This window comes from Python bivittatus, unplaced genomic scaffold (assembly GCF_059951505.1).
Source record: "Python bivittatus isolate LINGU-HERP-01145 unplaced genomic scaffold, Pbiv_v1 ctg000060_np1212, whole genome shotgun sequence".
In the NCBI taxonomy this organism is placed as follows: domain Eukaryota; kingdom Metazoa; phylum Chordata; class Lepidosauria; order Squamata; family Pythonidae; genus Python; species Python bivittatus.
Genome location: NW_028277044.1, coordinates 15,266,084 through 15,292,127, shown reverse-complemented (window position 1 = coordinate 15,292,127; position 26,044 = coordinate 15,266,084). Strand labels below are relative to the sequence as shown.

The following is a 26,044-nucleotide window of genomic DNA, read 5'->3' as shown; positions in this document are numbered from 1 at the left end:
AAGTTCACCTACAGGGCCATGCGGAAGAATTTGCAGAGCATCTGTTGGACAAAATTGCTCAAATTCATTCCCAGTTAGGCTCCAATTTTAGTACAGGTGCAGTGGAGATGCTTGGGGCACAATCTTGCCCATTTATCTGGGAATGGTTTGAACCTGTTAGACCTGAGGAAGTGGATAGAGTCCTTATGACTGTGAGCTCAGCCACCTGCTACTTAGATCCATGCCCCTCCTGGCTAGTTAAGGCTGCTTGGGGGGTGTTATGTGGTTGGGTTCTAGCAGTGATTAATTCATCCTTGAAAGAGAGGGTTGTTCTGCCACCCCTTAAGGAAGCTTTGGTCCACCCCCTCCTCAAGAAGCTATTGCTGGATCCCACCATACTGGACAATTCTCATCCAGTATCTAATCTCCCTTTTCTAGGGAAGGTTGTGGAGAAGGTGGTTCCACAGCAGCTTCAGGGAGCCCTGGATGAAGTGGATTATTTGGACCCCTTTTAGTTGGGATTCAGACTGGGCATGGGATGGAAACAGTATTGGTCACACTTGTGGATTATCTTTGGCAGGAGCAGGACAGGGTAGTGCATATGTCCTTGCTCTCCTTGACCTCTTGGTGGCCTTCAACACCATCGACCATGGTATCCTTCTGGGTTGGGAGTGGGCAGCACAATGTTGGGCTAGTTCTCTTCCTTCCTATGGGGCTGGTGTCAGTCAGTGTTGACTGGGAGTGAGAAGTCCCGCCCGCAGTCCCTACTGTGTGGGGTGCCACAGGGTTGGGTACTCTCTCTACTACTATTTAACATGAAGTCACTGGGTAAGATCATCCATTGCCATGGGGTGAGGTATAATCAGTATCCTGATAATATCCAATTATACATCTCTGCCCCCGGTGAACTAAGCAATGCTGGTGATATCTTGTTCCGGTGCCTGGAGGCTGTGGGGTCTGGATGGGGAACAACAGGCTTCAACTGAACTCTGGCAAGTGGCTTTGGATTTTTCGGCCTTCTGTATCCGAGTTTTCACCATCTTGGTTCTGGATGGGGTGGCACTACCCCAGACAGACCCGGTGTGTAATCTGGGGTCCTTCTAGACTCATAACTCCTGCTCAGCAGGTGGCAGTCATGGCTAGAAGGGCCTTTGCACAGCTTTGTGTTGCGTGCCAGTTGTGCCTTTTCCTGGACCATGAGGCTCATGCCCTGATCATGCACTCACGCCCTGATCACCTGCAGAGTGGATTACTATAATGCACTCTATATGGGGCTGCCCTTAAAGAGTATCCAGAAATTTCAACTGGTGCAGAATGCAGCTGTACAGACAGTTATGTTTGCTCTAGGATGGTATATGTTACACTTCTGTTCCATGAGCTGCATTGGCTGCCAGTCTGCTTCCAGGTGCAATTCAAGGTGCTGTTTTTGACCTTAAAGCCCTACATGACATGGGTCCAGGTTACTGGAGGGACCGCCTCTTCCTGATGAAATCTATCCATCCCATCAGGTCCAGCAGCAGGGGTATCCTGCAGGATCCTCCACTAATGAGTTCCATCCGACAGGACCCAAATGACGTGCCTTTTCTGCTATGGCTCCCACCCTCTGGAGCATCATTCTCCCCAGGGTGAGGTTAGCTCCATCCCCGTTAGTCTTTTGGAAAGCCCTGAAAATGTGGCATCCACCAGGGATGAGGAGTGGGAAGCACAAAATGTGTGTAATGATGCAAAATCCACCCCTTTTCTATATGTGTTTGGACACTGTCCAGACATAATTAAGGGACAGAGCTTGCTACATGATGTCACAACCTGTTTCATCATTGTGACAAAACCTCCACATTCTGTGGAAGCTTCTGAGTGGGAAAGATTTTTTTTAGGAAGACTGAAGCTGGCTGAAGTTTGAGAGAGAAAAACCTGAAGTTTCTTATCAAGAGAGCTGAAAAGGCTTTTTCTCTTTAACTATAGAGCAAGAAGTTAAACAGCTACAAGCCAGAGGGAATGGAGCACCCAGCTAAGTACAGTGGTACCTCTACTTACGAACGCCCCTACTTACGAATTTTTCGAGATACGACCAGCTCCGGCCCCAAAAATTTACCTCTACTTACGAACTCCGCCTCTACTTACGAACCGGATCCGCGGCCATTTTCCCTGCTGCCACGCAGTCGCAGCTTCCTGTGGGCAAGATTGCGGTAGCAAGGAGACGTTCGGTGAGGCTTGTGGTGTGTTTTGTAGCGTTTGGAAGGTTTTTGTGGCGTTCGGAGGTTTTTGAGGTTTAAAAATAAAATGCATATGTTTCAGAACTGTTTAGCCGTATTTACATTGAACCTTATGGGGGAAATTTACCTTGGGGTGCGACCAAATTCGGAGGGTGGAACGGATTAACCGGATTTACATTGAACCTTATGGGAAACTTTACCTCCACTTGAGACCAACTTGAGTTGCAACCAGAGTCACGGGACGGATTAAGTTCGTAACTAGAGGTACCACTGTATGCCTGAAGCATTAGAGATAACACAATGTCAAGGTCAGGAAGAGGCTTAGCATGGCTTGTGAGTGAAACTACTTTGGATTATAAACCATGATACATAGCTCTCTTTGTTGTGCTTTATTCCATAAAGAAAGCTTAAATGAACTATAATTTAGTCTGAGGTGATTCCCAGATTGATAAGTAGCCCAGCAGACATTTCCAAAACAGCACCTGAGTCTGTCCTTCCTTTTTCAAAAAGACCAGCTTCCTCCCTTTACACTGAAAAAGCATGCTAAAAAGAACAAGAAGCTCCTCATCCTTGTTTGCCTACCCATCTCATCTGAGAGTTTTTCTCAAAATTCTTCTGTTGTTGCTTTTACCTTCTTCTCAATAAGTTTTACTAATGAAAGTTCTGAGAAGCTTGCTGGATTAACTGCTTGCAGTAGAGAGAAACCAGACACCTACCTCAACGTGCCAACCCAGTCAGAAGTCCACTGAAATAACCCACTGTACTGAGGTTACCAGAAGTGGGCCATAAATCTCATGATCACTAGATGACAAGAAAGACATTAAGAAAACTGTGTTTTTGCTGGCATCTAGCGGTCATGTGGACTTTTACAGCCCAGATTTGGCAGGGCCAACTATGTATCTATTTTTGGAAAAATCCAAAAACGTTAGTATACTGTATACTGATATGATAGTATACTGTAATTGTAAATAAGCACATAAAGTAAATTGAATGTGCTATTTTATGCTTGCACAAACCAGCAAGAATTTGACTATTGGCAAATTTTAATAGTAAAAACCAAAGATTACCTTTTATTTTAATGTCAGACTTCTGCAACTAAACAAGGGACTCAGGCACAAAAAATAAAATTGTTGATAAAAAGAGGAAGTGTATACACTGAAGCCAAAAGTATACAGGTAGTCCTCATTTAACAACTGTTTGTTTAACAATGGTTTGAAGTTACGACGGCCTTGGGAAAAGTGCTTTACAACCTGTACTTGCACTTACGACCGTTGCAAACCACTGCACCACCCCCTGCAGTCACATGATTGCAATTTGCGACCTTTTTTATGACGATTGTAAAGCTCAGATACTTTGGTCACCTAATGCGAAGAGAGGACTCTTTGGAAAAGACCCTGATGCTGGGAAAGATTGAAGGCAAAAGGAGAAGAGGACGGCAGAGGATGAGATGGTTAGATAGCATCACTGAAGCAATGAGCATGAAACTGAGCAAACTCAGGGAGGCAGTGAAGGACAGGAAGGCCTGGCGCAATATGGTTCATGGGGTCACGAAGAGTCGGACACGACTTAACGACTGAACAACAACAACAACAACAAAAAGTGAATCACTGTGGTCGTTAAGTAGATCATGTGGTTGTTAAGCGAATTTCAGCAAAAAAGTCCATTGGGGAAGCTGGATTTGCTTAACGACCACATGATTCACTTAACAACCATGTGATTAGCTTAACTGCAGTGATTTGCTTTACGACCACTGTAAAAATGGTTATAAAATCAGATCCAGTCACATGGTGACTCGTTTAATGACTGCCCTGCTTAACAACCAATTTTCCAGTCCCTATTGTGGTCATTAAGCAAAGAGTACCTGTAAGGCAAATGAAACAATTATGATATGAGGCAGTGAAGAAAATAAAGATATGACAGAATACCTTTGATGAGACTATTCTGTTGTCTGGATACCTCTGTGGAATGTATGCTTCAGCACCTGGAGGGGGTTCACGATGCCCAACATAAATCGTTCGATTGTCTACCCAGTTCTCTTCCCCAGCACACTGTGAAGAAAAAAAATAATCAGCCAGTAGTTCTACATCAGAGGCTGGTCTTTTGTTCCAGGGAGTGTTCCCCTGATTTGATGTTTCCTTTTTTTTAATTTTGTTCGTATTGTTGTAGTGCTGTTGTGTTTTTATTTTTGTATGAGGCATGTTTTATACCATTTTTTTTCTAGGTAAGGTTCCAAGAGTCCTTTTTATTGCAGCAGTATAGAAATATGTGAAATAAATAAATAACTGAATTGATGAGCCATGAATCAACTCACCCTTCATATAGCCATCAAGGTTCCATCTCTTAAATCTCTAACATCTTTTCCTGAATACTCAGATGACATATGAGGTGAGCTGTCAGAATCCTATCACTGAAACAGTAAGTATTTTTGTATTATTCATATATATTAGAAAAGTAGCCCATCTCTTGGAATACATGTTCTTAAAATATACAGGCTGTAGTCTTTTTTAGATATCCATCCAGGCTCAAGGATGCACTGCAAGGCCTTGAGTTTGTCACTCTTGCTGACAAACTAGAGTTAGGCCAATGCTGAGGTTTCCTCAAATTTTGAAGGCATATGTATATCAGATAGTTCTAGATTTTTTTTCTAAATTTTTATTTAACATACTCTTATGCAGATGTTTCAGAGCAGAGGTTTCTAGGCCAATTCAACAAAAAATAATTAAACCATTGATTTTATGATTTCAGAAATTTCTGACTAGGGGACTCTTCAAGTTAACTAACTTGGATGCTAACTTTCCATCTAGTTATGTAGTGCCTGAACACTGGTAACATATTTGAAACTGTACTATAAAGGATCCTCTACATTCCCCTTCCATACAGAATGGATGGCAAAAGCAAAGCAAAGGAGTTCAAGGATCCCATCCATCTATTATTTTTAGAGTAAGTGACAATTGGCCGAGTTCATTCAATATGTTAATCCATTAACTATGATTTACAAACCACTATGCTTCTGTTTGCAGAACACCTTTCATCAACTGAACAAACCATATTGACAGTCTGATAATAATAAGATGACACGAAGTTTAGATCAAATCCTCACTGGGTACAACAGAGTTATTTACCAGAACAAACTAAGTGTTTGCCCAATAGAAACACAATACACATTTTCAAATCCTCCCAGGAAAACTATTTAAAGTGCCCTCTTTATTCTATCAATCTTTGTATTTCACTTCTCTTTCCATTTCATCTCACTTTGTCCTGCATAGTTTCTACTCGCATGGTCTTTTCCATCTGAATACTCCTGATTATTTTTTCCCAAACAAGAAAAGCTATATTTCCATAATTATACAGAATTCACATACCCACAAACCTGATACCAAATATGCACATATTTGTTATTAAAATTAAATACTGTTATACTTGTTACTCAGTTCAGTAAAAGAAACCTTATGATTACAAGATTCCTATGAACCTCTTTAAGGTTATAAACAGCAAAGACTTATGAAGCTTATACTGTTTCCAGATATTTGATTCTTCACCCACCATTTGAAGAATATGCTCTATAATTATAATAGTATGTGGGAATGACCTTGGGAGACAGGAGGAAGAGCCACAGACTAGACAATGGTCAGATAAGAGGCAGCTGAGCCTGCAGTAGGAATGTAGGTTTTGCAAACATCTCAGAAGAGACCCTCCCTAGTTTCTTGAGCTGTAAAGGTGAGGGGGGAGAGATGTACTTTCAGACTTGCAAGGTTCTATTAATGTAACCTTACAATAAAGGTAGAGCTAGTACTTCTGGGTGTGCTTCTTGTCTGGACTACCTTACAAGGCTGACAATAATCTGTGAGAATAAAACTGAGTAATTACTTTGTTGTTGTTTTACCCATTAATCGGCCAAATTAATACACCAGCTCAGAAAAAAAAATAACATAACTTATCCTTGGTACAGAGCACAAACATGATTTTTATTAAAATATGAGTGTGATGCCTAATAAAATATAGCTCTGGGGCAACCATTCTGTATATTTAGCACAGTTCTGAACAGTAATTCTCATAATAGCTTTTGACATTCAAACCTTCAAGGGAATAGAAAGCACGAACAATTTATATTTCCTTTTTTGGTGTGTGCAGCTCTGTATACAAAAGTGAAATAATAACCAGGATTTCTATTGTCTTCCATTTAGAAAGCCAGTGTTGTTATCTTATGTTACAATTTAGCCTCTTGCTGCCACCACAGCTATTATAACTGTCATAATGGGATCACAATGGTCACAGTTAAAATTGATCTCCCCAAAGCTTTTACACTTTGCCTCAAGGAGAAAGCTGTCACTAAGAAAATCGGGTTTGTTGGGACTGTGGCAGGGTCAGATCAGTTTACACTAAAATTTATTTGCACCAACATCATCCATTGCAATAAATATAGATGGGTATATATATATTTTCCCACAAAAATAATATAGTAATATGTACCAAATACATAAAGAATAGAATAGCTATAACAATCAAACTTTTAAAAACTTTGCTACTATAGCAAAGTAAGACCAAAGGCACACAGTGCTGCTTATCTTAATAGCAGCTGCTGGAAATTCTGTGAATCTGGCCACCCAATTCTCTTTTATTTGGATATTGAAATAGTGAGGAAAGGTTTCCAATTACATCCTTTTCAATCCAGTCCAGATCTGGACCAACTAGAATGGACATTCTAGATTTTTGTGTGCCATAATGCATTAACACAGTTTAATCCATGGTCTCCTGGAGCAGAGAAATGATACCAAAATCTCTCCTTAGAGCAACTGGATATTTAGAACTGGGCTGAATTTTACTTCTAGTTCTGAGCTGAGAGGCAGAACAAAGTAAGTCCATTGCAAGCTGAAGGTCTGCAGCTTGCAGACCCCAAACCAGGATCTTTGCAGCCATCCTTCTCTCAACTAAGGAGTCAGGTAGCACAAAGCCAGGCAAACAATACAAGGAATATATCAGGAGAGAGGCCACAGAAAGGGAAAAAGAAAAGAATTTCACTCCTAAGCCTGGGAAGGGAAGGAATCATGCTCAGGAAACAAGGATTAAAGAAACAGTATCGAGGTCTGCCATGTCACTGAGTGATATGGAAAACTGAGTTCTTAAGCCCTTCTGATCCCACATGTTGCTTTCTCCTACTGCAGTTTGCAATCTGCCAACTGGGAGATGGGAGGCATGGAAAGGAGTCAGCCTCAACAATCTGAGAATAAAGGATGGGAGACCTGCACGCAAATATGTATTCCTCCCAAAGCAGGATTGTGGAGGGGGGAGAACCTCATCTGCAGAGGGCACCACCTGAATGATGCGTTTAAGAAGTGACTGCACCTCACCACTGCTTTGAGGTCAATGTCATGCAGTTAATGGGGTATGGCAGGAGCAGTGATGGAATATTCCCCAAAATGGTAGATCTCAAGAATCTCAGTCTACCTCCATGGTGGTCAGAAAAAGTAGAACTTTCCATTATGCTATGATTACCAGTTTGACTTCCTTTGTGAGTTTTTTCTGCAAACATACCAGAATAGTTGTAGACCATGGGGAGGATAAATCTAGATCCTGTCAATCTTTGGTAATGTCATACAAAATACACTGAGATTCATATTGGGACCAACTATTTTGGAACATTTTAGCAACTTTTCTTTATTATCCAAGCCCAGCTTTCAATTGAATAGGATGCCGGGAAGCATAGAAGATCAAAAACTTGCGCTGGTGTCTTTATGCTTCACAGTTAATCATAAAAATTTATACATTTAAAAAATTAAGAAACTGTCTCAAGAGACTTAATTATATTTCATACGCATTTATATTGCATTTTCCTTCCCATCCTGGTTCACACCATATATGTTGAGACTACAACTCCTTAAATTCCCAGCTAAGATAGCTTGTACTTGGGAACTTGGGCCTTGTGACCAGAAATTCTGGGAGATGCAGTCTAAATCCATCTAGATGGAGTTAGGAAGGAGAAAGCTACATTATACCCTACAAAATAAATCTCAACCTCTACCTTGTTCAACAAAAATAATACTCAAAGCAGGGGCATACAGTATTAAAGCCATTGTTCTACAACCCCACCCCACCCTCATATTCTAACATAAAGAAATTGCAAAGAAAAAAGAGTGATAGTACAACAGACACTGCTATAGCTCGACAACATTTATCAATATATAAACTTTAAAAGGATAACAAAAAACAGTTTTCCACCCTGTGCTAGAGTTCCCTGAGCAAATTCCGCTAAGACCTTTGCAAAAAAGAACGCACACGCAAAGAAAAAAATAGAAAAACCATGCAGCAAAATGGACAGGGTAGTGAAGTGTATCCATCTCTTTGTACGTTATTACTTAAACCCATTAAAAGGTACATCCAAGAAACCATAAATATGCCTTAGCATTATGAGTTTCTAATAATAACCTAAAGCTCAATGTACCGAAACCAAGTTTCATTGGCACATCAATGAGGAAGCATTACTTTCTGCTTTCTTCTCGCTTCAGCACTGTCAGCAGATACAGAACCCAAAAACTGGAAAGATCCATTAAGCTGTCTTTCCATCACATACAAAAAGACCATTTTCAAGAATGTTATCTTTATCAAACTTGAAAGGTAAAGGAATAATGATTTATATATGACTTTGCGTCTAGTTTAAAGGACAGGAAAGTTTAACATAATTAAAAGCTTTAAGAAAAAGATGAGGCGTAGAATATTCACAAAGAAGTTTGGTTAAATGTTAGGCTTTCTAGAGAAGCATGCTTTCAAGAATGCATTCAGGAAATAAAAGCCTATCCCCCAATATTATATAAAAAGCATAGCCACATTAGTCTAATTTAGCAAACACAGAAGTACCTTAAAGCTAACAATGTTATTGTGGCGTAAGCATTCATAGGCTAATGCATTAAAACATACGCAGCAGACTCGAAGGAGGGAGGTGAGATTGTACAAAAGCACAAAAAGATCGATGGGCCAATATAAGTCATGGACAGCGAACTGGGGAAGCTTGAACCAAGTCCACATGATCTTACCACTGTCACCACGTTGATAAGCAAATTCCTTCTGGACAGCATGTGCAACTTGCTACTGTACTGTCCACCTGATAATTTAGCTACAGTACAATGCTAAAAACAAATAGCGCGCTTGTCTTACTCAGCAGCAGAGGAAGAGTTCTTGCCTTGGGAAATTAATTATCCTCTCTCATACTAGTGAAGTTGGAAGAGAATCCAAGCGGGCTGCAGCTGGCGTGAAGGGATAAGTAGAAGATTTAAATGTATAAGGCAGATATAATACCGGGCTCCGTGTTCTAAAGGTGCACTAGTTTTAAAGTAATTGTAACTTGATCACCCTGCTTCTTTTGATTAAAAAGTTCAAAAGTTGAAACTCCCAAGTATTTTTAGAACTGTTTTGGTTCTGTGTTTATAGAAACATAGCTGAACACTGTAATAACAAGAAGTGTTCTACAAATTTTACACGTTTTCATAGGAGACTAGTCTTTAAAGAGACTAGATATATTTCTAGCTATATTTTCATAGATATCTAGTCTTTAAAGAGGCTAGATATATTTCAAAGACCCCCTTGAAATACAGATCTTTCATTGGGTTTGCAGACTACAATTAGCCATAATTTAGTTTTGGTTTTAATTTTATTTAGTGTCTTATCTGTAACTATTATTATTGTGAGAGATTGAAGAGGCTGGGAAGGTAATGGAAGGAATATTAGAAATAAACACCCAAAAAATAGCGGGGGTGGGGAGGGACTCTGGCAGCTTATCTCATAATTGGCAACAGTCTAGGTCAGTATTTCTCAACCTTGGCAACTTGAAGATGTGTGGATGCTGGCTGGGGAATTCTGGGAGTTGAAGTCCACACATCTTCAAGTTGCCAAGATTGAAAAACACTGACCTAGGTGGTACTTAGGCACCTAGGAACAAATGGTGCAAAATGTTTTGCGTCTTTGCCTCAATGAACTCACTAATAAACAAGAGTTTTCAAGATTCTGCATTTGCCTTTACTTCCAGCAATGAAGATACATTACTGAAATTGGTGTAATTTTTGCTTTCTTGAGGCATTAGGACAAGATACAGGAGCAGAAAGCAGAACATGGAAACATCATCATCAACCAACAAATAGCACATAATTGGAAGTTACTCCTTAGAGCTCTGGAGTTTTTAACTTGTAGTCCACAGGCTCCGTTTGTATAACTTGTTGACTGAAATCTGGTTTACTGAATTAACTCAACTGTCTGCATTTGCATAATATATGGCATCATAAACAAAGACATTGAGTATGCACAACAGGCTGAGCTACGAAAGGAGACAATTCCATTTTAATGTAGCATGTTGTGCAAACCTAGCCACACCTTGGATATTGTGCATAATATTTATGGCACATTTTTATTGTATTATTTTAAAGATTTGTATCACCACTCATCTTAGAGCACAACTCTGGGGGACTCACAACAAAATTTTGCCTTTCTGTAAATCTATGTGCCGAGCCGGTCATTCTGATTGTTGCAACATTTACAACTAAGTAAACTGTAAGTTCTCACTCTCCAGCTTGACACTCTCCAGTTTCATTGGACTACCATATGCATCATGCTTGGGATCATAAGAGTTACAGATCGACACACCTGAGGAGCATCAGAGTTTGGGGCAGATTTCTAGAAGCAGCTGTGATGCTTTACTAAACCTGCTTTCATCCAGTAGCAATTAGCAGGAAGGAATAGAGAAAAGGCTGTTTTCTGGATACTGAATCCCCCTATTATGCGTTTTTTGTATTGTGCATTGCTATAGCACAATGGGAGCTATTTGTTCCTTTCAAATCCTTGCTATGATAATAGCCCTGATCCAGCATCTGGAGCAGTGCGGTTGTATCAGTGCAATTGGAGAGGAGATAAACTAGTTATTGTAGGAAAAAGCCTGTTTATTTTTGTTCTTGATTCCAAGTTACACTGGTTCTATATAAGCAAGGAAAGAGAGGAACAGACTTGGCAGCTTTAAACAGTGTCTGATTCAATCTGTTTAACTCCTAAATCAGTGTTGTCCAAACTTGGCCACTTTAAGATGAGTGGACTTCAACTCCCAGAACTCCCCATGCTGGCTGGGGAATTCTGGGAGTTGAAGTCCACTCATCTTAAAGTAGCCAAGTTTGGACAACACTGTCCTAAATGAATCAACATTACTCAAAATAAATTGCTCTTGAAATGGCAGATTTTTGTGTAGGATAACTTCACATGAATGTTTTTAAGTATATGGAGATATGTTTTTACCACCGTTCCCATTATGGTCTGTGAGGCAAACTTTACCAAAGTGGTACGAATCAATATGGTTGTCATGGAGACCAAACACGTTTTTTTTTTTTTTTTTACAACAGCACTAATGCTACTAATCACAGGTTTAAGCTTTTAAGCAGTACGCTGTTTCCCAAAGCCTACTGGATGAGAGAGAATAGTAATTTTAAAAAATGTACATGTACACAGCGGGCCATAAAAACCTGTATTGTAACTATACATGCCTCCTCGTTGATACCTGTACACAGTGAGCTACTCTGCTGTAATGTGAATAGCCAGTTCATCAATATAAAGTATATTTGATTCCATTTTACACCACCATTCACACAAGTGGATAAAACTGATCTTGTGGCATCTGAACCTAGAATCCTAGTTTTTATTTCCAACAACAAACAAGGTTCCATGAGCCTGCTTGTTTGGGAACAACAAATAGGAGCTTGAATTTCGATCTCACAATAAGCTAATGGTCTCTGATTAGTTTTACCCATTTCTGTGAAGGGTGGAACAAATGGGCTGCTTCTATCAGTGCTGTGCATGTTTGTGATAAATCAGTAAGCCCAGCTGCCTGGCTCATGAGTGGGTGCAGCAGAATGTTTAATAGCCAGTGTAACAATTAAATTATCGAAAATGCTTGTTTCACTTTGACTGTTGACTCAGTGATAAACACATTATATACATGGTTCTATTATCACTGTAATAAGTCTATATAATGGTTAGATGTAAGTCCGAAACCAAACCGAGTCATACCAATAGGTTGAGTAATTAGCGTGATTACAATCACTTGGTTCTAAATAGGGTGGGTTTGGGGGTTTGTTTTGGTTTTTTGGGGGGCGCCTTTGAGTCAGGGTTGACTCCTGGTGATTGCCTGGACTAGATCCTGCAATTTTCTTGGCAAGGTTTTTCAGAAGTGGTTTGCCATGGCCACCTTCCTAGGGCTGAGAGGGAGGGACTGGCTCAAGGTCACCCAGCTGGCTTTGTGCCTAAGGTGGGACTAGAACACCGGTTCTTGGTTTCTAGCCAGGTGCCTTAACCACTACACCAAACTGGCTCTGCTAGCTAGGCTACATTCCTCGTAAATCAGGAGCTCTAAATATGACAAACATGGAACAGTCTTTCCCACTAACTAAAGATACATACACACATGCACATGCACATATACATATATACATCATTTTGGAAAAGAAAATAGCTCAACTCAACCATCTACTAAAACTACATTTATGCAATGAGAAGGAAGGAATTCACTATCCACTGCTCCCTGTTAAACTTGGGGGGTGGAGGGGCCAGAAGAAGAGCAAAGAGCATCCAGGATTGTTTTATCTATGCATTTTTATGATTTATCTATACATGTTTGTGTTTTGTTTTCCATATACAGAGCATTACCATGTACTCTGAGCCTCTGATATTAGCAGGGACTGGATCTCTGAGCCTGCTTTCTTAGAAGATGTCTTACCATTAGAACCCAGAGGTACTTGAACTATTTCCCTCCTTCACTAGACTGTAAATCTACAAATGCCTCCTGATTGATGCAGTATACTTATCTGGACCTGCAGTTCCAGGGCACTGCAGTGAATTCACAGAGGTGCCGTGGGACATTTTACTAAGCAGAACTGTTAGTGGGTTCACTGCAGCGCCCCAGGGACCAAGGTGCACAGTTTGGGAACTGCTTGGAGCACGATGAAAAAACTACTAGGACACTAAAGGCGCTGAGAACCAAGAAAGTTTGGGAACCTCTCATTTGGGCTTCAACTCCTCAATCTCCAAGTCTCATTAGGATTCTTTTCAGACTATATACTTGGGCCCTATATATATTGTAGCATTACAAAAGACTTGGTCATTTGCTCTTCATTATAGCACATTAACTCTAAATAACCATTTAATTAAAATGTGAATGAATCCTGATCAAAGAGGTCTACTGGAGAGGAATATAGCTTTAGCTTTGAAAAAGGAATGCAAGTGTAGTTCTGTAAATGCCAGCTCAGCTCTGAAAGAGAGAAGCAGGTAAGAGAGAAATTCAAGATTGTCTTCCCTTGATTCTCTTGGGTATAAGAAGTATGAGAGAAACTCTCTCAGGCTTTCAAGATTCTGTTATTATACCCTGAATCAATAAATTAGAGTTCCAGTAATCCTTCTGGAGTCTGTTTCCTGACCTGGTCCACCTCGAAGGGCTGATACCTATTAATTAGTTTAATCTGCAGAAAAGTCAGTAAATATTAAATAACCAGGAAATTATTTGTGAAAGAGGTGATCTAATAATGCAAATCATTAAATTAAACTATTTGCAAAAGTTTAAAAATCACTGCCTCTGAAGGCTTCTAAGAAAATAAAGACATCTGGTTAAGATAATGTAACTCCATGCCAATGTTTGGCCAGGATTATCTTTTACATTACTTCCCATTTTATTTTATATGCGTGACACAGAGCTTTGCATCATATACAAGGAGATATGGAAGGAAATAATATCTGGGGATTAGCAATTTTGAATAATAAAGTGGAATTTGTTGCCTTTGGCATGCTAATTTATGCAATTCCTGGATTAAGAAAAATAATTATGTTGCATTGTTAATTGAAACAAGAACAACAACAAAGCAAACTTCAGTTTTCAGAGACAAATAGGAGAGTACCCTACAGCACTACAATCTAGTATAGGTCTGCCCCCAAACCATGACAGGCTTATATAGCGTAGGAAAAATGCCAGGCAGTTTAGAAATGTCTTCTAAAATTTCCTAAAATATTCTATGGCACTCTTAATTTAGTTTAGCACTGGGAAGTCTTCTGCAATGTGATGATCTCTACTTACGTTAGAGATCAGATCCCCTAACCTCTAGCCAATATGTATTGGCAAGAATTATAGAAGCTTAATGTAATGCAATTCCCGTAATTTCTTGTGCAAAATTAAAATTAATGGCTCCAAGCCATTAATTGTCAAACAAGAAAGGGGGAGAGGAGGCAACAGAACTAAAACTCTGCCAATACCGAGAGATTGTCAAAAGCCTAAGTGTGCAGATAAAGGCAGAAATTTGATTAAGAAAGATTATCAATATTAACCTGAATGCCTAGAAAATTGTTTCACTAGCACGATGATACCGACATGGCCTTTTAAAAAGGAGAGAATGCCGAATTAGTCTACAACGCTCAAAAGAACATGCAGCTTTCGATCCGTGTGGTGACACAGTCTCGATCAACAAGAAATTATCCTGAAAAATAAATGGAAGCAAATTGTGCCATAACCTATATATAAAGCTAATATAGCTCTGCATTTCAAATATATTTGATCGTTGAAAGGTTGTCAAACATCCCTAGGTCAAGACGATCAGTGATACCATTGTGAAATTATTTTTATTTCATGTTAGGAAGCAGAGGGACATCTAACAGATCAAAGCATTCTGAATTGCACTGTTTTTGCTAACAAGTGCCAAAAGGAGATTGTGTAAGTTGGGTCTGGGTGAGAAGATAAGGACAATCACAACTTCCAGATGTCGCTGTTGTTCAGTGATATATTAAAAGGATGCCTATTCTTTTCAAACACTGCTTTCTATTCAGCAATAAGAACAGTGCACAGCATACTACAGCGTTCTAATTTACTGTCAAGGGTTATGAGATGGGAAGGGAAAGAAAGATACAATAGTTATAACTTTGTCACTTTTAAAATAAAAAATAAGCTACACAGAAGCCACAGGACATAGAATGCTTTCAAGCCACATATTGCAGTTCAATTTTGCTCTGTTCTTGAGTGCTGCCTCTATGGAAGACTGTCAGGGAATGATTTCTTATGGACTTGTGTAGGTCAAGTACGTGTATAATAAGTAAATTGGAACCATGATAATTACAGAACTAAAACTTAATATTAAACTGAAGTTTTGCATGACAATAAGCAGCTTCTGTGAACCTTGAGTTGTTCCCTTCTTTTCTGGCTTACTCATGAGTCAGTAAAAACATGCACTTCAATTTAAAATGAATTGAAATGTATTGTATTACTTAGATTGAAAAAAGCCTAGCTTTATGGTCTCTGGGGATACAACAACCATAGTAAAGGTTAACCACAGATTGTTCTGGTCTTGGTATCATAACAAGCTCCATTTCATGTACATGAAATGTGAAAACTTCTGAACTTCTTGATGCTATGCTGGAGAAGAACTGTATGAGACTCAAGATGATCCATTAAATAATCCATTAAATAACTTGAATAAACCAGTAGCACAGGATCTCCAAGAAGCTTAGAAAGAGGTTCTTCAATGAACGATTACATCATTTTATGTATGGTTTCATCATAGAAGTTTATGAATGGATTGGAATTAAAACTGCAATAAGGAGAATGTAGGGCTGGAGACGGAACACGAGGTAGAAGTAGGAACTGTATCCTCCTATGACTTTTCATGACTCTTTGATTTGTATCGTAATATCATGGTCAATAAAATCTCAGTAATGGAAATTATTGAATAATTACCGTAATGTCACAATTATTATGGTTTAGTTCTAACTGCCTTATCAACTTAGAAGGGATCCATGATTGCATTTTTTTGTTCTTGGCAAGGTATACTAGTCTTAAACTGGATAATGATATTATATGTTATCCAGAAATTGAAACTGAATAGAAATGGAAATTCGTGTTCCTACAGTTACATGGTAAAAGATAAAGCTAACAAAGTACAAATTGTTAGACAGAGAACTATCTTGCAAGTGATCCGAAAAAGTCAGTAATGTGCTTAATTCAGTATGTATAGATACTAAGATATTTTCAGAGATAAAACTGGCCTATTAACTTATCCACATTGTACATGCCAAGCACAAGATAAAATGTCAGCTAATACAGTCATAACTGGGTCAAAAGATGAAGGGAGGTGTGCAAAACTAAAAATATTCTGCAAGAGTTATATCATAATTACTAAAAGGTATATGAAGTTTTTTCCTGCTGTTTTCTTCATAACAATTCAGAGCTCTTCAAAGCTCATCTAAAAGGTAACTGAAAAGAACAGAGCCCCCATCCCCTTCCTCTCTCTTCTTCATGATGCTAATAATGGCGCTAGAAGAATACATATTTGCAGGGAAGAATTTGTGAGCAATTTCACCAACACTCTTTTCCATGCTTCTTGGGGCAGGTTGCATAGCTCTGCTGAGCATCAGAAGTAGAAATGAACCTGGTTTACTGTCAACTGGTTAGAGGAAATTAAAATGTCAAGTGTATAACCAACTTTCCTTCTGTCCACCCTTTGTCCAAGGGTGGAGACATAGTCCTTCTTTTCTTACACCTCATGTTGCCTTTCCACACACATTAGTTTAACAGTAATATTTACATAAATTGTATTTCAAAACATCCTCTAAATGCTGCCATTTGGGGGGAAGAGAGTCTGTATTTTAGGATTGGAGTAAGAACAGAAGCAGCTCCTTCATTAGGAGGAGTCAGGCAAATTATGTCCCCAGAAAAACAGCACACACAACCTGTTTATGCATGTATCTTTTAAAAGGTTTCAGTCTTCTGGATGCTTCTAATTTTTCCTGTTAATTTTTAAACAATTTCATATACTTCCTAAGGCATAAGGCACAGTTGTAGTGATTCTAACTATCTTTTCTAAGAAGGAACCTAGTCTTTTAAGATAGTTACAAGATCTGAATCGGTGCTCATAAGATCAGCAGTGGCCTTGCATGTCCCCATGACATCGTAGGGCTTCCAGCAATCTTCACATGCTGAGCTGATTAACTCAGAAATTAATCAGCTCAGCTGCTGCTCCAAAGGGAACACAGTACCTTTGTTTCTCTCTTGGAGTTGAAATTGCCCCTTGGTGGGAGCTCCTGGCTCATCCCTGCTTCTGACTCCTAAGATTTCGCCTCCCATCCTGAAGCAAAGGACCAGGGGCCCTTGCTGCCCCCCCTCCCCACCTTCTGGTTGCTCTGAAGTGTGACTCTGCAGTCCACCGCAGCAGCACTCTCTTCCGTTTTTGCTTTATTTTTACTTTTTTCATCTCTGCAAAAAGCAAATCTAGCAAGAAGAGAAGAAAGAATGATAGAAGCCACCTAGTTATCCCTTCCCATTGGCCAACTAGGGGAAGTACAGGCTGGCTGAAAGGGAGGGCAAAGCCTGTCTCCAGCTGGGTCTGTCCCTTCCAAGAACAGAGTGGGCATGCTTCAGGCTCCCTCTATGAATAATGTCTTCTAATGGGAGCCAGGAGGCATGACTTCTCTGTCACAATGCCTGCAGTTTGGAAAAGTGTACCCTCAAGATTCAGATGGTCCCAACCAATGATGGCCTTCTGTAAGGTGCCAAAAACATGGCTTTTCCCTTGGACATTGGGCCAGGATGTTGGGTAATCCTTCTGATAAGTTGTTTGGGTTACTGAACAGGTTGGGTTTGTCCTTGGTTTGCACCGTTTGATGTTTTCCTTTTGCAGTTTTTATATTAATTACCTTATCCTTTCAAGTTCTTAATCCTATGTTAGCTACCCAGAGTCACTTTTTGTGAATTGGGCGGTCATATGAATTGTATAAATAGAGCAATAAATAAAGTGAGAACACTTATGGGATGCTGCAGAGTGGTGCAGAAATGCTGATAATGGGAACTTAGCAGAGGGGGGCAAAACCAGCAGTAGGATAGAAAAGGATCTAGAAGAAGACTATCGTCTCAAAGTTCCAGCTTACCCAATCTTTTAAAGTCAGATTTCATTTCAGTCAATCTGAAGTGGACTGGGAGCTTTGGGGGTTTGGATGGGGAAGAACAGGCTTTTAGGCTCCCCAATTCTGGGGACTTTCCATCTCGTGTTCTGGATGCGGTGGCACTATCCCAAACAGAACCAGTGCTCAATTTGGGGGTCCTCCTGGACTCGCAGGTCCTGTTTGAGAAACAGATGGCAATCATGGCTAGGGGGGCTTTTGCACAGCTTTGTGTTGTGTGCCAACTGTGCCCTTTCCTGCACTGGAAGGCTCTGCTCACAGTCACTTGTGCAGCTGTACAGAAAGCAGCTGTGATTCAAAGCTGCATTATTTTATAGAATAAAAGTGACCAGAGTTAGCCCATTCAATTTAAAATTAGAATGGCAGTGAGCAGACACCAATATCAGGAGCTACTGGCTACGTTTATACATTGTGCTAATCCCTGATGTGCTTAGTTTGTTGAATAAACCACAATTGGGAACGCTCACAAAACCTGTAAGCCCTCAATTATAATTTGTAACTACAGTGTGGGTTCACACATGATTTTAAACCAACTACAGTAGACAGTAGGGTTCAAAGAAGGAAGGCAGGAAAGAGAATGAAAGCAAGCAAGCAACATGGTTTTCAAATTAATAATTGCCCCACTTAATGAATCATTAAACTGCAAGAGAAATGTGTTTAAATGTGATGAGATGCTGTAGAAAATTTGCAAAGGTGTACCGAATTTTATCTGTTACAATCACATTTTCTCCAGTCTTAATTCAGAGGAACCACATACAGATAGGCACTGAATTAAGGTGACGCCTAAATTGTTTAATAAGTTATAGCTATTATACACCCTGGGCTGAGTTCTCAGATTATTTCTCCAGTAGATGAATAAGCACACACACACATACTGTTTTTCAGCAAGCATCTTCTTTTAATGTTTCTTATTAAAAATGTTAGGAAAAAAGTACTTACAATCCAGAAAGCATATTCTTAAATCTAAATCCCTATTCAGTACTAGTATATATGCATCCAATACAGGCAGGACGAAGAGGCTGAGCTAACAATCCTTGTCCCATCTTCTGCTGTCTACGTGCACAGCATGAAAGTCAACAGAGGAAGCCTTTGAGCAAGTAACTACCTGTGTAAAATTTCCTCCTTACAAATGCTTGAGCTGTACCTATGATGCAAAGGGCATGATGCCAAGGGAGAAGCAGTGGAGACCTATCCCTGGGTTTACTGACTAGGGCTTGGGGGTCTTAAATGAATCCACTTTATTCTGTCACATCATATTGCAAACACTCAGAATTCAAATTTCAGTATCCAGGAGGCATCAAATCCCAATCCAAACAGACAGGTAATTAATACAGGAGCCAAACAGAAGCAAGTTTGCTGTGTAAACACAATGATTAAATTACTTCAGTGCAGAACGGCCATCGACAGGTCTAACAAAGAAAATAAATGAACTTTGTACTATTAAGAACTATACATAGATTCTGTTTTATTTTTATCTCTACCAATTTAACTGCTCGCTTCACCTATGTCACCTAGTTTCCTAGAGTTCCTTGAACAGCATGGAGGACACTCTAAACTCTCTAAAAATTTCAGCAGCTGAAAAAGGAGCTGTCAATTTGACTTAATGAACTGTACAGCCTCTCTGAATTTACAGCAGTGTTTTTCAAACTTGGCAACTTTAAGATGTGTGGATTTCAACTCCCAGAATTCCCCAGCCAGCAGGACTGAAATGAGTAAGGAGAGAGGCATAGGAGCTGGCTCACTCATCTCAATTGGTCACTTATTCTCTCTGACCAATCTCTACTTTCTCTGATTCATTCTTTTCTCCTCAGTTTTCATTTACTCTCTCTCAGTTTCTTTCTGTCAACTCTTTTCTCTTTTCAGGTTTCCAGGAAAATTCACTCTTGCTGGAAGTTAGAATTATTCAGTTGCAAAACTTTGTGAAATTAGATTGAGGACCAAATTATACAATCTGTGTCATTTTTGTGATGTTGTCATGACACATATGTCATTTGCCCCCCCCCCTTGGTCCTTCCCCCACAGGCACCCATGAAAGACAGTTTAAAATCCTTTAATACCACATCTATCTCCTTCTTGATCCCCCAGTATTTCCTGAACCCTGAATCATCCAAAGAAAATTCATGATCAAGTACTTGTTATCTCATATCATAATTACAGATTTTGAACCAAGGGTCTATGGAATAGTTTCAATGAAAATTTTCTGAGTCGCGCATGAAATTACAGTCTCTTGCCTCAGTTCCTTCAGTAATAAGGATCCTGATTAATAATCCAGGTTATAATTATGAATTAGTACCATTTTTACCTTTCAAGTTGGTAATTGTTAAATCACTGGTTGTTGCCAGTTGTTTAACTTGGAAGTGGGCAGAGGAGAGAAAAATAAGAATATCTTGTATGACAAATGTTGCTCAAAAAAATGCTGAAACACTGACAGAAACATACAAGTAAATAAGCATAATTCAAAAGAGTCAATTCCATACAATATGCTTCATCATCATTAGTTGCATATGCTTTAATTATCCCTTTGGCTAGAGAAGTCCTTGTAAATATTTTCTTAGCTGTGAAACCAGCGAAGGGCAAAGTAATGAAAAAATAAATTCATACAGTCATTTAAAAATAGACATGTTCATTTGTTTCTGGCTGAGAGGTTTAGGTAGTCATCACTGGACTACTGCAAGGATATCCCAGTCAAAACACAAGGCAGGTTTTTAAATAAATAAATAATATGAATTTAATATAATTTTTAACTCTCAGCATTTATATTAAGAAGTTGGTATCAAAGGATAACCAGACAGAAATCACTGAAATTTCTTTGAAATCACACACGATGAACTCAACACAAAGTAGTATACAGCAATTCAGACACACATTCCAGACAAGTATCTTGCTTTTTCTTTAACTTATATTAGTGTTTACTACTGATTTTACAATTATCAATTATATTCTTCAAAGTATCGAAGAGATTTCTGTTTGCCCAACAAGAAGCTCACTTTGAATTCCCACAAGCACAACTCTCTGGATACAAATGAAGCTAGATGTAATATGAACAAAACCTATCAGGGTTTTTTTGTCAACTTTGCAGCTAAAAAAGCATACATACTGACCAACTATACAAAACTTGGTCTAATAGTATCTGTTACATTATTTACCAGCTATTACTGTAATAGATTTGTTCTCCATGAATCATTCAATCCCACTACAAAACTGATCATGGCAGTGTTGTCCAAACTTGGCCACTTTAAGATGGACTTCAACTCCCAGAATTCCCCAGCCATGCCATGGAATTCTGGGAGTTGAAGTCCACTCATCTTAAAGTGGCCAAGTTTGGACAACACTGGATTATGGCCTTCACTAATTTTGGGTAGCATTTTTTTTTCTTTTTGACACCTTTTTAAAAGGCATAAAAGAGATTGATTTGTTTGGGGTGATGATTTGAATAATAGACCCCTTTAAATTTGTTCTAGGTATTATATATTTAAATCCTCTTAATTGTAGTTTTATAATTTTTGGATAGGGCAAAAATTATAAAACTATAATTTTATAAGATAGATTTTTTAACCTAATATATATTTTCCCACTGAGATTGAATTGTATGTAGCTCCTATATTTATGTTTACCTTATTTATTTTTTGGTTAAAGCAATACTAGTTTGTTGCTTGGTTTTCATCCTACAAATATTTCAAATTAAGTTAGTCACAAATACAGGAAAAGTTATTTGCAGCTGTGACTTCACCTTTCAGCCATTCAGTTTCTCCTTCTATGGTGGCTTTAAATGAGCTTCAGCAATTTTCAGCAACAACCAACCTTTGACTAATGTTTTCCATTCCTTATAAGGTAATGTCACTGGGAATATTTGATGTGCCCAAAATATTTAACTATCTGATAAATACAACAGTACATGCCTTTGAACTGTGGTGCTGGAGAAGACTCTTGAGAGTCCCCTGGACTGCTAGGAGGTCAAACCAGTCAATCTTAAAGGAAATCAACCCTGATTGCTCATTGGAAGGATTGATAATGAAGCTCAAGCTCAGATACTTTGGTCACCTAATGTGAAGAGAGGACTCTTTGGAAAAGACCCTGATGCTGGGAAAGATTGAAGGCAAAAGGAGAAGAGGATGGCAGAGGATGAGATGGTTAGATAGCATCACTGAAGCAATGAGCATGAAACTGAGCAAACTCAGGGAGGCAGTGAAGGATAGGAAGGCCTGGCGCGATATGGTTCATGGGATCACGAAGAGTCGGACATGACTTAACGACTGAACAACAACAACGTTTCCTATATTGTTTAATGCTGCAAATAATTCACGTCTGTATTTCACAGTACGGTAAAATACCTGATTGGAAAGACATTGTTATCCCACCTGCTAGCCACAAGGCAGCTTTCAGTCCCAACAACCTTAGCATATTCAAAGCATATTGGTGAATTAATAGGTCTTGGAGAGACTGAAAACCCTATTTAAAAAAGGATACTAATATAGACATCAGTACAAGGCAATTTCCTTTTCATATATGTAGCATTCCCAGGGTTAAGTCTTGGGTTTGAAACCCCATCAAAGGGACTGGGAGTGGGGCTTAAAAAAAAAGTCAAGAGGGTGATGACTGTGTAACCAAAGCTCCCCCCCTTTTTTCTGTGGCATGACCCATGTAGAAAAACATGCAGTTTTGATCATGCACTCACAACCTGCATCTTGACTTTTTACTGCTCTGTGAGTGTCCCTTGAACCCCTTTATTACTTCATATCTGTATAATGATGTTCTGTTTTGTTAGTAGAAGTCTATGGAAATACTGAGCAACTTTTCAAGCACACTGGAAAATGTAATTTCTGTATTTCATATTTCAAAAATACTTAAAATTCTATCCACACAAAGCCTTTTTTAAGGTAAGGTTTAAAATCCAAAAAAAAGTCATGAACTGAAAGGGGTTTTATCGAAAAAAAATGATGGTATGAAATCACTGTATTTAACTACATCACCTTTCCACATCAATTTTAACAAATTAAAACAGGACTCTGTACAACTTGAGTTGTAATTTCAGTGAGAACGGTAAGAAACGAGGGTGGGTTTACCAATCTAACTCTGTAGTTTAACTCTCCACCCAAATAAATAAAATCTAAAATACTGATACAAAATAGAATGCTATTATTGGGCACAGAAATTAAAGCAGATAGCTTAACTTTACAATATCCATGCTTCTGTATACTGTTAGCACCTTAATTCATTGGTTAAACTGAAGTTTTTGTTTGCTTCATAGAATCATAAATAAAATTGATTTGCGGTCTAGTTCATTTTTGGTTTTGCTGATGAATCACTGATATTGACACTATATTCCATTTCAGGGGAATTTAGTTTCACATAAATGGATACATTTTGGATGCAGTGATGGTAAATTAAGTTGAAATATAATGCTCCTTTCTGAAAGAGAGGTTATTAACAAGCCAAAAGTGCATTTAAGGGGGATCTTATTGTCAAAGCCATTAAACAGCACTCGTGAGCAATAAAGTACAATATGATTCATATCCAAAATAAGTGGAAAAGGAGGAATATATAGATAAATTGCAGGTTTCCTCTGACAATCATCTAATATAATATTCAACATATTCGATACACGCTCTTGAAATAAATATTCTATTTAATGCATTTATGGTATCCTTAAATGTCATTACAGTGGACAGTAGCAGCTTAGCTAAAGACAGTCTTTTGTTGTTAAAGCAAGCTGATTACAAAGATGAGTAAAGGGCATTCAACATATACAGTATAGAGTCTGTGCCATTTTTGAAGCATCATTAACACAAGCATTGCACAGAATGAACACAGATTGGAACTTTACCCCAAACACACAAACTACTGATTACAATATACTGAAAATAACTGTATCCAGTCTTTCTTGCTAATAACTAAATATTGAGTACTGGCTAAATTTAACATTCATACCACTGTTAGGCAAACACATGTGGCAGCTCTCTTACATGATTGTATGTATAACCTGATAAGCAGCATGCCACAAATGGCATCTATGTTCAACCAGGGACACTAACTTGCGGGACCACCTCTTCCTGAGGGTATCTGCCCATCCTACTGGGTTAGATAGGGTGGGTGCACTCTAGATCCCCTCCCTTAAATGTTCCCATCTGATGGGACCTTGGAGGAGTGCCTCCTCAGCGGTCGCCCCAGCCCTTTGGAATAGCCTCCCACCTGAGATCTGAGGGAGATCTACCCTTTTAGCCTTCCAGAGGGCTGTGAAGATCTGGCTCTTCCCTCAAGCATTGGGCAAGGATGGGGGCTGAGCTGTGAGGATGTTTGGTCTGGCACCTGGGAGGAAGGGCACCTTTGCTTTTAATGATGTTTTACAGATTGTTGTGAGTTGCCTACAGTCACTGTATGAGATAGGTGGCCATATAAGTCCTGTAAATAAATGAATGAATGAATGAATGAATGAATGAATGAATGAATGAATGAATGAATAAATGCCAGGAACTTCGTATTTTATATACATATTTATATACATAGGTCAATGACCAGCCCTATTGGATGAAAAGCAGTGATCATTTTAGGAATCCTAATGGAGAATTTAAGGTGCAAACAATAGTACAGTTGAAGTAAATTACATATATATGCATGCTCCCAAATCTCAGATTAAGGTGGATGCTGAGCCTTTGTCATTTTTTGCTGGTTTGAGATAAATTTGGTTGTTTCACTCTATTGGATGCCTATGTTTTTTTTAATTGTTTGGTTTTCTTTTTTGTGTATATTGTACACTGTCCAGAGTCTTTTGGGAGTCAAGCAGTATCCAAACTGAATCAATAAATAAAAATAATAAATGCTTATTCTGTATTCAGATTTCAGGTATACTTTTTAAAATGTATTTATTTAAACTAGAGGCAGCAAGATATGGTTGTAGGCACAAAGGTTTACTTGAACATACTTGCTATGGTGAACAGGCCACTATTTAGATCTTCAACTGTTGTTCCAGAAGTGGGTGGAGAGGGAGAGAGGAAAATTCCTAATTGGATAAAGGTTCACCCTGTTTAGAATGTGTTAAGACATAACCATTCAGTAATTTCAGGAAATGCTGTAATGGAAAAAAATAATTTTACCAACAGGAAGCTATGTAAGTCAACATTATTCTATTATGCTATTTAATGCAATCAGTGTCTACTGTCCCTGCAGGCCATAGGTTTATCATGAAGCTCCGGAAATGAAGACTACAATTTCTGTAAGGAAAGACAGAGATGGCATCTTTCATCGTAATGTTATGCTTCAAGCAACCTGATTCTAGTATCTCATATGTCTTAATGAATTATCTTAAAGCAAAAATGTTTGGGAGCTGATCTATGCATTTAATAAACAGGACTGATTCACTTCGAAATGCAGTATATGTGCACTATATGAATTATATGCCTTTGCAGAGGAGCAAAGGAATTTTCACCAATGTTCTCTAGTATGAAGACCATCACCATTCTCAATGTGCACCTGATCAGATGGACACATACTCTATGCAGATACTGGACAGAACAAAAAAACATTGATACAGGTTTACCTTTAGAACTCTATGACCAATGACCATGGTGATGGGCCATTAAAAGCATTCACATAGTGTTGTACCCTGTGCAGTAGCTATATGTAGAACTGTAGAAACAACTAATGAAACTAACAATAAATAAATAAATAAAATTCATGTTGTTCAGGCCAGTATTTCTTCCTCTGAGTCCCATTATCTTTCCAACATGCATCAAGTTTGTTCTCATTAGAGCATCTTAGCAAGCAAGCAAGCTTATTACAGTCCTAAGGCCAGATACAGTAAAAATACATAATAATAGCAGTATCCATACACACAAATACACCCACACACAGAAAAACAGCAAATATAATAGGGTCTAAAATAATTAAGAATAAAAATACTA

The 26,044-nt window shown here is 38.7% G+C and overlaps 1 protein-coding gene across 11 annotated transcripts in view; it reads right to left on the bottom strand.

The window, feature by feature from the left end:
* The window catches only part of ATP11A (ATPase phospholipid transporting 11A), a 122,897-nt gene that overhangs the window by 58,523 nt on the left and 38,330 nt on the right, over positions 1–26,044 (bottom strand). For all 11 annotated transcript variants that reach the window (XR_015795401.1, XM_088136524.1, XM_088136528.1 and 8 more), the window contains one exon: positions 4,118–4,240. Coding sequence is in view for 10 of the 11 variants with exons in the window: in XM_088136524.1 (XP_087992650.1) it covers positions 4,118–4,240 (123 nt within the window). In the remaining variant the exon portion in view is untranslated. The remainder of the gene's footprint in view (positions 1–4,117; positions 4,241–26,044) is intronic.